Below are 13646 nucleotides of genomic sequence, written 5' to 3'. Positions count from 1 at the left end.
ATGACAGGAAACCCATTTAGCTGGTTGATTAATATATAGTGTGTGTGTGTGTGTGTGTGTGTATATATATATATATATATATATATATATGTATATGTATATCTTTGGTCAGAAACTATAGATGAACAGATAAATGGGACTAGGATGGAATAGGAGGAAAAAGGAAAATGGGTTTCATTTCAGAAATATCAAAGGGCTTTTAATTATTGCAAGTTCCTCCCTGAAACAAAGGCTCATCTTTTTAATAGCAATGTTCTTCCAGTAATGCTACTTAGTTATGAATTATAAAATTAACAATAATAATAATCTAGAATTTATATAGCACCTACTATGTGTCAGGCACTATGCCAAGCACTTTACAAACATTATCTCAATCGATAATATCTAAATATCACAATATCTAAAGAATTAAAGCTGCAGGTCTCCCAAAGGGCAAGGAAGAATGACTATTGGACAACAATGTACTATGACATTATCAATGAAGAATGGAGTGCTATAACAGTGGCATAAAAGATATGTAAGTACTTAGACCACCAGAAAGGTAAGTGGGCTGATGATAGACTAAGGACAAGACAGAATGTGTTTCAATTCATTCCTGCACATGAATGTCAAGAGGTCTAGAAGAATGACCCAAGGAGGTCAGATAGGTCCCTAAGAAACTTTCACAGGAACACACTGGCGAGAGTTGCATAAGATGTAAAGGCATGGATGGGTTAAAATCTGTATTGTTAGAGAGAGCAGCCATACCAGTGAGATCACAGATACATTAAAGTGTCAAAATGGATACAGTAATATTAGCTGCTCCTCTCCCTGTACCTTCTGTCCCCCAGAGAATTAAGGATTCTTTAAGAAACCTGTACCTTTTACAACTCTTCAATCTGAAAAAGAAATGAAGTCTATCAGAGTGAGATAGTTTTTCTCCTAAGATACAAAGTGACCTGGAAGAATTCATCTTCTTCTCAGGCTAGATAGATAGATAGATAGATAGACAGACAGACAGATAGATATGGATAGCTATATATATATACACACATGTATATTCATATATAATGTATATGTATACATTATCTCTACTGTTTGAATTAATGACATACATAGCCAAAGATTATATGTGCTACCCTGAATCTACATTCAACCACAAATCATAATGGATGATAAAGACTTGGAATCTTTAGCTATCCACAATTTGGAGTTAGAAGGAATTCAAGAAGTAGCCTAATACAACCTGCTCATTTTACAGATGAGAAAACTGAAATTTCTTCACCCATGAAGAGAAGTTAGATGATTTTTTTCCAGGTCACATATTGGCAGAGTTAGGATCTCTGACTCAAACCCAGGATTCTTTTGAATGTATACAGTGTATACACACACTGTTTCCATAACAAAACAGAAGCTCAAATCAAGAAAGTCAGTCAAAGCAAGCAGAGATCAAGCTTTGGTTGCATACTGAAGGCATAAAGAGTAGTGAATACATCCTGCCTCTTGTATGAATTTGAGACAAACTGTAGGATACTATATGTGGCTTCTTGAGTAGTCACTTCAGAATTTTATTATCAAATAATAGTTTTCCCTCTCTCTAAAGTCTGAAAACCATTAGGGCTCATGTGAATCATGGGAAATTCTCCTGCTACTATTGGGAATTTTTTTCTGCTTAGAATTAAAAATTCAGAATCATTTTATTCCTTTACTGTATATTCCACCCAAAGAAGTGATTTATGTACAAGTTCACTCCGACATGTATGCCTAACGCTGATTCTGCTCTCCTATGTTAGTTTATGAGTCAATTTAAGGTTTTCTTATGCCTTTCATATTCAAAATTATAGCTAAAAAATCCAAATCCACTAGGGTTTTTCTTAAGATAATTTTTTTCTCATACAGTAGAGCAAATATTCCAGGACTGCCACAGAATATTTGAAAAGTTTTAAATATATAATGTGAAGATGTCTTAGTTTCCCCCTTCAAAACAAACATTGAAGTTACCTGTACACTAACAACAATGACTAAAGATGTAGCGATGGTGACAGCAAAGGACTGGTAGTCAGTAATATGCTTCCCATCTTCACCAGCTACATTATAAAACACACCGTACGGGATGAAGAAAAGCGCAAAGGAAGTGTATACTCCATGTGCAGTGCAGATGAAAAATTTACGCTTGTTGAAAAGTAGATTCAATTGCCCAGGTCCATAGAGGTTGGGGTAGTCCATGCTGTTCTGCTCACTCACATCCTATAAGCAATTAGTTGAACAAGAAATTATTTTATTGGACATTGAATTAATAAAATGCATAGGACACTGTCTTCCACTTAGTTTCTCCCAGAAAATTGGGTACCTTTTCAAATACCCACTTTTATTTTGCTATCACCTGAGCTAGACCCAGTCCAGTGAGTCAGCAGCCTTTGGGGATAAATGAAATACTACTGAAATAAATAACCATGAAAACAATCAGATACCCCTCTCTCAGGGTCCTGTTCAGTGGAAGGTCCCCACAATAGGTTATATTCAATCCCAGGCTGGATAGCCACTTGTCAGTGAAATTACAGAGAGAAGCCAGGCTTCAGGTTGAGACTCCTTCTGACCTATGATTCTAATAACTTACTGTTCTTAAACTTCATTTTGTACCTTAGAGACTTGTCTGGACTGGGAGTCAGGAAGACCTAGGTTCAAATCCACCTCAGACACTTTCTGTGTGGTCCTGAGCAAGTCACAATATCTTGGAGCCTCAGCTTCCCCATCTTTCAAATGAAGAGGTATGATTCAGTGGTCTCTAATTTCCCTATTATGATGTTATGATTTGAAAGAGTTAAAATAGCCTCTAGCCACAGCTGATGCTTAAGTTAGGCAAGAGTTGCTAACTTACTCATTTCCTGGGAAGAGCTCTGATAAGGACCAAAAGGTATTTGACTTGATGAGGTAAATGCTCTTACATTTTCCCAAATTGAGTAACAGCCATCTTTCCGAGAATCAGATCTCTGTTATTCTTCAACTCTCTGCTGTTCTCAAATGCCAAGGAGAGGACGGGAATATGGAAATGGCCATACTAATTCATTCACATAACTTTTCTTCATCACTTCTTTATATTTTCAGCAGGATTCTCCCAAAAACACAGTCCATAAACTTTTTTTAAAAAAAATATATTTGGAAAATGGTTCACAAATCACTAGAAGGCCAAGAGAGAAATTAGCTCATAATGTGAAGATTTGTATTTTGCAACATTTGGCGCCTGGCCAGAATATGGGGCCCAGCAATCAGGTCTAACGACAGCCTGGAAAAAAATATCTGGTCTCCTCAAAAATGCTTTTGAAAAAAATCATTTTTAATAAATGCATACTAATTGTACCATAGAAACTCTTCTGGCTGGCCTTCCGTTTCCCCACAGGCAAACAGATTTTGTATTTTTTTCTCCAGGAAATAGGCTGCAAATCCCTAAGAGTGCCAAGGATCCACCATTTTGGCTTTGACTCCTTCATCTCCTCTTTCAGGCAAACAGGGGAAAGTACTGAATTTGGAGTCAAAAGACATGGGTTCAAATCCTTATCCTCTCACTTAATATCACATAACTTCTCTGGATTTTTGTTTCTTCATCTATAAAATGAGAGGGTTGAATTAGGTGATTTCTGAAGTCCTTTCCAACTCTAAATTTATTGTCCTATGACTGCTCCCCTACCATGGCTAATCATGGCTCCAGAACTCAGTTGAGAACATACCAAATTACTCCCCTTTTGGCAGGAGACTAAGCTGAATATTCTTTAGTTAGGCTGATCAGGCAAGTTTGATTTTGGATGTTTGTCTATGCTATTCCAACCCAGTTCTAGGATTTTTCTGTCTTCTTGTGACATTCAGAAAAGCTGAGTCTAAAAGCAAATATTCATCTAGGGACCCTCTGAGACTCTTAAGAGTATCGTCTACCTAGAAAAGTGTGTCTGTTTCCTATCATGTTAAGATTATGTTCGTGTTTCAACCAGAATAGCCAGAGTGCCTGGAGTGATATGAACAAAAGAAAAAGGATTTATCAGGATCATCATAACCATTTAAACACAGGATAAAACACATACCTGGTCAAAAATCCCCATGGCTAATACAGGCAGTGATGTATAGACAATATTGAAGAGGGTGATGAACCACTGATCATAAACGGTCTAAAAATAAAAGGAAATATTCAGTACAAAAAACACAACCAACTCAACAATGGCTAAGTTACCCATCATTTGTGTCATGTGCTGAAGAAACATGGTATCCTAGACAAAATTACAACTGAAATTTCCTCCCAAATGTGGTCTCCCAGATTGGCTAGTGACTCACAATAAGCCTGATCCTCTGACTCATGGTTAAATAATGGGTTTATGTAAATCTTCAGATACTACTCTCTCGGCATATGAAAGTGACAACTATTTCTCCACCCTATGAGCCCTTAGAGGAGCTGCCCCAGTCATATCCTAAAATAGGAAGAGGACTTGAAATTAACAAATAACTCATAATGACAACAACATCAATAGCATTTTAAGGATTAAAAACTGTTTTCTTCACAACTCTGTGAGGTAGGGTAGGTGGCATAATTGTTACTGTCCCCACACCTTACAGATGATGAAACTGAGACACAAAAAGTTTAAAGGACTAGCCTAGGGTCCCACAGCTAGTAGGTGACACGATCAAGATTTAGATTTAGATCTTCTGATGTAGGGACGAGAGCCCTTTCCTCAAAAAACAACGAACAAACCAAAAGTAGTATTATTGTCTACTTGTAGAGCATTTCCCAAAGTGCTTAAAATGATCATTATGAGAACACACGAGGTAAAACAAAGCAAGTATTATTAGCTCCATTTTACCAAGCAGAAAAACTCACCTAGCTGAGGTGAATAGTATGCTATCAAACTCTCACAGAGTGGTCATCAGGAAAGTACTCTGTCAATTTTTAAATGCTACAAAGGATCACAGGGTTTTAAATATGGAAGGGACTTTAGAGGCCAATCCCATTTTATGGATGAAGAAACTGACCACATAGAGATGAAGTGACTTGCCCAGTGTCACAGAGGTAATAGATGGAACTCAAACTAGGAATTCAAACCAGGGTTTGAATCTAGGCTTTTTGGATCCAAATCAACTCTTTTTTATACTTTGTCATACTAGTTTCTCCATATCACTGCTGACTTGTAATTATGAATGATTATCATGTTCCCCATAATCAGCTCCCATTTTAGATTATAAACTACTTGAGGGCAGAGATTAGCTTATTTCATTTTTGTATGTCCAATACCTAGCACACAGTAGGCACTTAAATGTTTCTTGGATTTAACTGAATTGCATTTTCTCTAAAGTGGAGTATGGAAAAGATAAGAGAGAAACTAATTAAACTGAAGTCTTGCACATGTAAAGTTCTATTTTCAGTTTATTATCGCCCCCTTGACAATTGGAAGGTGTCATAGTTTGGTTCAGAATTAAGTGGGTCTGTCTAATCAACCTGCAAAGGACATTCAAAAGGGGGGAGGGAATAAGCATATAACACCTACTAGGTGCTATTTTGTTTAACAACGGTTTACAAATATTGTCTCATCTGATCCTAACAACACTGTGAGGTGGGTGCTACTATTATCCCCATTTTATAGTTGAGGAAATTGAGGCAAACAGAGGTTCAGTGACTTGCCCAGGGTCACATAGCCAGTAAGTGTCTGAAGCCAAATTTGAATTCAGGTCTTACTGACACCAGGCTCAGTGTTCCACCAGCTAAACAGACTATCAGTTGAGAGGTGATATAGCACGCCTGCAGCCTTGAGGTCACATGAGGCCCTCTAGGTCCTCAGGTGTGGCCCTTTGAATCCAAATTTGTGTTTCAGATGGGTGAAATCTTCCAGAAACCACTGAAATCAGCAGTTGGTAAACATTTCCTCTGCTTACATTTAAGGCTCTTTCTGTAGACCAACTGACAGGGCATATTTCTTCATAAAAACCAACTTGCTTTAGGACGGGATGGGAGTTCTGGTGGTTAAAATTTTTGAAATCTCTGTCAATCTCTCTAGGCCTATAGAAACAGCAAATAGCAGCATCTCTTAGTGAAAGGACCCTAGATACTTCTCATCCCCTTTATTTGGGTTGCCAAGGCCAGACACAAGAGGCTATTTTCTCTTTGTTATTTTGCCTATGATTAAGATAAGCTAATAGGTGAACAGCTCTTTCTAGGTTATGACCACACAGTCCAAATAACTAGACTTCTCACAAATGTAGTTAACTGAGGGAAAAAGGGCTAAACCCGGTTATCTTTTGCAAAAATAAAACTCAGTTAATAGCCTAAGCATAAATATTTCCTAATCTTACTATTACATTTGTACACTGTGAAGACCCTCAGAATAGACAAAAATATAAACTGATGGGGCAGCTAGGTGGCACAGTGGATAGAGCACCGGCCCTGGGGTCAGGAGGGCCTGAGTTCAAATCCAGACTCAGACCAAACACTTGACACGTACTAGCTGTGTGACCCTGGGCAAGTCACTTAACCCCCAATTGCCTAAAAATAAAAAACAAATAAACAAAGAAAAATACAAACTGATTCTCAGTACTATGTCAGTCAATAGATATTTATTAAGCACCTACTATGTGCCTGGCATAGTGCTAAATGCTGGAGATATAACGAAAGACAAAAGATCATCCCTGTTCTCAAGCAGCTCACCGTCTACATGCAAATAACTATGTATAATATGCTATATACACGATAAACTGGAGATAATCACCAGAGGGAAGGTATTCGCATTATGGGAGATTAGGACAGGCTTTCTGTAGAAGGAGCTAACGTTTTAGCTGGGACTTGAAGGATACCAGGAAAACCAGGGGGTAAAGACGAGGAGGGAGAGAATTCAGTCAATGAAAATCTCGGGGAAAATGTCTTATGTGGTAGAAGCAACAGTTACAGAGTGGTAGAAAAGGGGAAGAGGGAGCTAAGCATTGCATATTTCTTGAGCTATCTCTAAACATTAAACACTATCTGAACCACATCCTTTTTTGCTATTTCCATAGCAGCCACTGTGGGCAAGTCATGTAGTAACAATGAGAGACCATACAAGGAAGTGTGAGGGACCCATGACATATCTTTTGGATTTTATCTTATTTTTAATTTATGGAATAAAGCAAATATTTCCATAACATAGTATAGGAAAAAAGACGATTGCACATGAACCTGCAAATCTATCACGTATGACTTGCTATTCCTTTTAAATATACAAGTTATCATGTAAATTTCTTTTTTTTTCTTTTTTTCTCTTCCCTCCCCATCCCACCCTATAGATAGCCACCATTAGACACAAATAGGTGTATATGTGTGTGTGTGTGTATATGTATATGCATAATGCATACACACCATACACACATATATATCTACATATATATGTAAAATTATTCTATATATGCTTCTATGTATTAGTTCTTTTTCTGTATGTAGTAGCATCTTTCTTCATGTGTCCTTTATAATGAATTTGGATATTTATAATACTATAGAATATATGATAGTATATTTATAATACTATAATAGACCCATGAAATATTAAAAGAAGCAGAGGGAGGTCTCCAATATTTTGGGTGGGACCTCTGTGAAGGATTTATAGAAACACATGCCTGAGAATTGCATAGGATGAGAAGGCCTGGACAAGTTTCAATCAGTAGCAGTGAAGGGAATAGCCTACTGATGAGATCACGGATCTCTTTAAGTATTTAAGAACCGTAAGAATAAGATTTAAAGAAAAACAACTAAATTGATGCAATTAGGTACTCTTACCACTAATCCTTATGTATCATCAATCATGCTTAAACTAAACTGGTGACCCCCCTTCTGCCCCAGGTTTGAGTGGAACGAATTCACTCTTAACTGTTTAAGAGTCAAAATCTTTCCAGAAAGTGTATACATAGAGCACACTTTGGGGTTTGGTGTTTAATCAGGTGTCAAAACCTCTGCAGCCTTTCTTCTACAATCTCTCCATATAGTATCTTCTTGTAATTTGTTGGAGCCAAGTCTCCCTCATATGCATTTCCAAAAACTACATATTCTTCATTCTTGCTTCTTCTCAGGTCTAAGAAAGAAACCCAAGTGAGCAGAACAAGGCATCTGGGTGATGCATCTGGTCACTGTGAAAACTGTGTTTTTTGTTGGTTTGTTTTTTCCTGTTTAAAAAAGGTTTCCTTCCATCTGTCTGTCTCCACTTATTTTCCATTTGAAAAGGTTTCCTTCATTCCTGTGCTGGTACTTCTCTTGCAAACAATTGGTCTCCTTTAATAACTATCTCCTATGAAATTAGCCTACTCTGCATAAGTGTCCTTTCTAAATAATAATAGCTAGCTTTTATTATGGTGGCCTAGTGGATAGAGTGCAGGGCGTAAAGTCAGGAGGACTCATCTTCCTGAGTTCAAATCTGGCCTCAGATACTTACTAGCTGTGTGACCCTGGGCAAGTCACTTAACTGTTTGCCTCAGTTTCATCATATATGAAATGAAGAGGAGAAGGAAATGGCAAAGCATTCCAGTATCTTGGCCAAGAAAACCCCAAATGGGGTCATGAAGAGTCAGATACAACTGAAAAAACAACTGAACAACTTAAAAAAATACATTTAAATTGAATTTGCTGTGATTTCTAAATGGATACAAAGTAGTTTGGTTTCTCCCCAGAGGCCCTTAGTGCCATTTGACTAGATGGATTTTTAGGCCGGGGGAATGTCCCCTTCATCCTTAGTTTTGCTCTATGATTTAGAGGAAAGCTATATTACAACAACTTTTTTTTTTCCCTTAGGAATCATGTGTCATTTAGGGAAAGCATATTGTGGAATAAAGATGAGGTGCTTAGCTACAGCACATCTGTTATTTATTTGCGTAATTAGCAGTAATACACTAGCAAAATCCAGGAGGAATGGTCCAGAGCTTAACAGAGAGCTCTCTTCTTCCTGGGTTTTCTACAAACCACATGTGTAAAGAGATCTGGAGATCAATGAGCCCAGGGTGGGACTGGATTACAGGTAACCCAAATCAATGAAGCCATCAAAGCCTTGAGGTTAGTTTCACTATTTCATGTCACTTTCCAAACTTTTCATTGTGATTTTTCTTATACTGTTTGACATGACCAAAGTTTTTGTGCCTTGACAAGATAATTGTTTCCATATCAGAGCAAGATTAAAACACATATACCCACCCCCACACACACACAGCCCTGTATCTCACTGACAATGATAAATTGTCATCAGATAATCTCATTTCAGAAGTACACAGTGCCAGTAGTTGCATAGTTTCATACATAAATTTCCTAAATAAGGCCTCTACCAATTTCTTGGCACAATCCTTGGGGGGACAGCTCATCTTTATTAAGAAGTTTGAGGGCACAGGGTGCTTTTAAAATAAATCAAACCCATAAATAGTGAACAAGAGTCCACAGTGGACTTTGTCAGAATCACGAGAGGCTACAACAGTCCATCAGGGTGAAGCGCGCACCTTAAAAGGATCTGTGGTTCAGTCTAGAGACTTATCTGACATTTATCCAAACCCCTCTGGTCTGGAAATCTGGCTGGAAATCTCATGAGGTCAGATTATATTTTACTTTGTCTCATCAATGGGAGTGTGGTTGGAGTGTTTGAGGGTAGAAATTGGCCCCAAGTTTCCAGATACTACAAGGTTGATTGTGTAGAGCCAAGCCTGAGCTTTCTCAATGCCCAAACTATGGGGAAGACAGACCCCAAGGGCATCAATCCTTTGTAGGACATTTCCTTCCCTTTTTACAGACATATCATAATAGCTTTCCCCAGACATTGCTATTTTTGATTCCTTGTTTAAAAAAAAAATAACAAAAAAAAAAAACCTAGAGGGGTTGGGAAGTCAAAAACATGTTGACATTATATTTTCCATTTTTCAGCTTAATCAAGAGTTGTGGCAACTCAGCGTGGTGTACTGGAAAGAACATCAAAGTAGGAGTCAGGAGTCTCGGGTTCTAATCCCAACCCCTACTAACAACTAGTTCTATGACCTTGCATCATAGATGATACTTTCTAAAGATACTTACAAAAGATCATAGAGTCAGAGATAATAGGGATCTTAGAGGCCATTTAATCCAGCTGATTCATTTTATAGAGGAAGAAACTGAGGACAAAGGGGTAAGTGATTTGCCCAGGGGTCACAAAAGAAGGAACTGAATCTATGTCTTCCCGACTGAAAATCCAGTGAAAATCCATTACTCAGTACTGCCTCTCTGTTAACCAGTTTCCACATCTATAAATTGGGGGGCAGGGGGCAGACTAGATGATCTCAAATATTCCATCTAGCTTTAACATGAAATGATTTTATGATTCTAAACTAGTTTGACATGGTGGTCATTCATCCTGGATCCTTTCTCCTTCTATTTGGCAAGAATGCTCAACAGAAAGTCTTCTGTAGATTCTTCTCCTTCTCCCCTTCATGCCTCTAAAAGTAAAAGAGTATCTACAAAATGATGCCCCATAAGTCAGTGACTGGAAACCAAATGTCCACAGCCCATGACGCATCACCATCCAGCTAAGCTCTTCTAGTTGCCTTGCCTCCAGGAAACAGACAGCAACCCCACTCCAAGGACCATCTCAGAGGCTTGCATGCCACAATCACACAAGCACATTTCAGGAATTCACATCTGCAGGAGCCCACCTACAAGGCCAGGCTCTTGGCTGGGATGTTCTGGAGCCCAGCATCAAAGAACAATGGCCAGTGCTCAAATTCAGCAGGACTAAAGAGGCAGTCCAAGGTAGGAAAGAAATACCACATGCCACTTCGTTAAGTAATTAAACCGCTCTTTTTAAAGTCAACATTGTGTCTTTTCTTTTTTTTAAGCACATTCTGTTTACATTCATTCCAATGTTTTTCAGCAGCAATGTGGGTTACCTCAAAGCAATTTGTTGAGAGGCACACGAAAGAAATATTTACCGTAGGTGTTTATGAATCATGGTGGGTTTTTGTAGGTTTGGTCTATTGTTCTGTAACGGACCCTGGCAAATAGCTATTCCAATAATAAGCTCACTGGAGAAGAGGCAACTAGAGCTGAGAAACAAAAGAAAAGGGTAATCGCAGCATTGTTTGATATCCCTTGACATTCTGAGGCTACAGCCATGGAGTTCCAACTCCAATGTGCTCAGTTCTCGGATTGCATGTGTAAGACTTGTTCCTCTCAGGATCAGACAGCAAAAGTGACTGAGAATTGGAACTGAGACTACCCAATGAGGGCCTCTAAACAGATGCTTATTATTAACCAATCTGCTGCAGCTTACAGTTTTCCTTACTACGAGCTCCATTTTGTTACGGGGCTTTCAACTCCACTGAAGAAACTTGGTAGGTGGATGGCAGACAGTAGAAAAAAAGGGGATTAGTTTGTAGAAAGTTTGCTGAAAGTTTGTAGAGAGGATAAGTACACAGACTGCTGACACTAATTAATTGGATAGGAAGAAAGTAGTGCTCTAGGGGGCTCAAGGGACCCCAAAAGCCTAGTTACTAAGCATATTACTATGTTCTCCAAAGCTAATAAAATCAATTTACTTTCATTAGAATGAAAATGTGAAAAAAAAGAAAATGTTACTATAAAAATGTCCTTCATCAAAGACCACTCCTCTCTTCTAAGTGTTTTCACCCTTTTCTCTTCCTTCCCCTATATATTCCTAATGAGAGACAATGATAGAGAAAGGAAACCAAAAGATTTTCCAGTCCAGGATGTTGCAAACCAGGGTTCAGTGATGATAAACGACAGAGAAAACCATCATTGTGAGCCCACGCTCACACCTAGAGCTTTGTTTTTCCATCCTCCTTCATTCTATTTCCTCCCACCATCTGGTGAGTAGAGAAGGGACAATGGAACTTCTGCCAACAGTCCAACTTCTTCCTCTTTGCATGAACAAAGCCCTGCCATTGTTCCTTGGTAATCTTTGCGGCAAGTGCCACAGCCATCATATTCCACTTATATGACAGGGGAGAGATGGGGCAAGTGGCTCAAATGACCCCAAAGGGACTTTTTAATTGAACTGGGGTAGTTGAGTGTGGACTTCCCACTAACAGATAAGCTCTGAACATACTTTACCAAATGCACAACACATTCTCTAAAGTGGTCTGTTAATACAGTGACATACCTTCTGGACGCCTAGAAAATAAGAGCAAAGAACTAATACTCATGAGATCAAAATGCCTGAACTCAAAGACACTATTACTCTCGTCCAGAACAGACAATTTAACAAGAGTTACAATCAATGCCATATGACTTTAAGTATGAGCGAAATGTGGGATGATAGGAATATAATAGATTTAGAGAAGAAAGGACCTCAGGGGAACTACCTAAACCAGTCTCTTTCATTTTGCAGGAAATTTCCTTATTTGAGGAAAATGAGGCCCAGGGAAATTAAGTGACTTCCCAAAGGTCATAAAGGTAAGCATCAGAGTGGGAATGTGAAGCCAGGTTCTGTGTTTACAGAGTCAATGAGCTTTCTCTTATACTATGCTTGCCCACCACCCCCACAAGCCATCCTTCAATGAGGTATTATAGAAGAAGCCTTGGAATGGAAAGAAGTCAAGTAATCTAGCTTCTATTCCCAGTTCTGATATTCACTTGCTATGTGACCTTGAACCAGTCACAAGAGGTTAACCCGCTAGGGCTGAAACGGCCCTCACTTGTAAAATGAGAGCATTGCAATAGATAATCTCTAAGGTTCCTTCCAGTTCTAACATTCCATAATTTTAACAAGATCTTAGAATTTAAAAATATTTCACAAAATTTCAGATTCAGGCAACTGCCAAATCAATTGAAATCATTTAGGGATGACTAAATCCCCTCTCTAACTCCAGACTAATGTTCTGGCACCATTCAGCCAAATGGCCATCTAAAAGTCTGGCAGATCATTGGAAAAGATTCTTCAATTTTCATGGCATCTATATACCATTTCCCAATGTTTAAGCCCCTAAATGGACTATGCATGTAGAATAACAAAACAGTATTTGAAAAGGAATGAACAAGTGCCTACAGACATGGAGAGCAGTGCCTTAATGCCCAAACAAGTTTTCCTTTATTCCCCTCCACTTTCCTTTATGAACGTGTGTTCCAGCTGTCTTGAGGAGAGATTTCTGGACAACAACCTCCTAACTGACTATTAGTGAGTCAATTCACCAGCTACATGTAGAGAAACAATATAGCAGCAATAAAACATTTGGGGTCAGACATCTGTAAATGCTTGTCTTATGTAGATCCAGACAAAGTGTTGGAAGAATGATGAAGAAGTGAAATAATTGGGTTTTCTGACCGCATACACACGCTACAGTTTGGAGAGGTGTCGATCTCTAATGGAAAAGACAGGCTTATTAAGAGGAACAGTCAACCAAACAGTCTCACACCTGTGACAATCCTTTTGAAACAATGAAGCCAAAACTTCAGGACATCTATGTTATTATATTTGTAGTCAAGTCAACAAGCATTTATCCAGCATTGGGCTATTGCTGGTAATACTAAGAAAATCATCCTTTCCTCTCAAGGAGTTTACAATTCAAGGGAGTATTTAATCTTCAAAGACTGATGAATTTTTTTGATTTAGACAATTCTATCCAACAAACAAATAGCAATACCTCTTCACCTCTAGTAGATGGCTTTGTGAGTTAGTGTAGATGAAAACATCTTTCAGCCTGCATCTAAA

General features: G+C 38.4%; 1 protein-coding gene across 8 annotated transcripts in view; it reads right to left on the bottom strand.

The window, feature by feature from the left end:
- The window catches only part of ATP8B4 (ATPase phospholipid transporting 8B4 (putative)), a 336040-nt gene that overhangs the window by 20265 nt on the left and 302129 nt on the right, over positions 1-13646 (bottom strand). For 6 of the 8 annotated variants that reach the window (XM_020978939.2, XM_020978874.2, XM_020978820.2 and 3 more), the window contains 2 exons: positions 4053-4136; positions 1981-2226 (listed from right to left, as the gene is read on the bottom strand). The exons of 1 other annotated variant lie outside the window; for it this stretch is intronic. In XM_020978939.2, coding sequence (XP_020834598.1) covers positions 1981-2226; positions 4053-4136 — 330 coding nt within the window. The remainder of the gene's footprint in view (positions 1-1980; positions 2227-4052; positions 4137-13646) is intronic. One more of the 8 variants, XM_020979232.2, reaches the window with a different exon arrangement.

This window comes from Phascolarctos cinereus, unplaced genomic scaffold (genome assembly GCF_003287225.1).
Source record: "Phascolarctos cinereus isolate Bilbo 61053 unplaced genomic scaffold, phaCin_HiC Scaffold_3;HRSCAF=262, whole genome shotgun sequence".
Classification (NCBI taxonomy): domain Eukaryota; kingdom Metazoa; phylum Chordata; class Mammalia; order Diprotodontia; family Phascolarctidae; genus Phascolarctos; species Phascolarctos cinereus.
The sequence above is the reverse complement of the archived record's forward strand: the minus strand, read 5'-3'. Positions and strand labels throughout refer to the sequence as shown.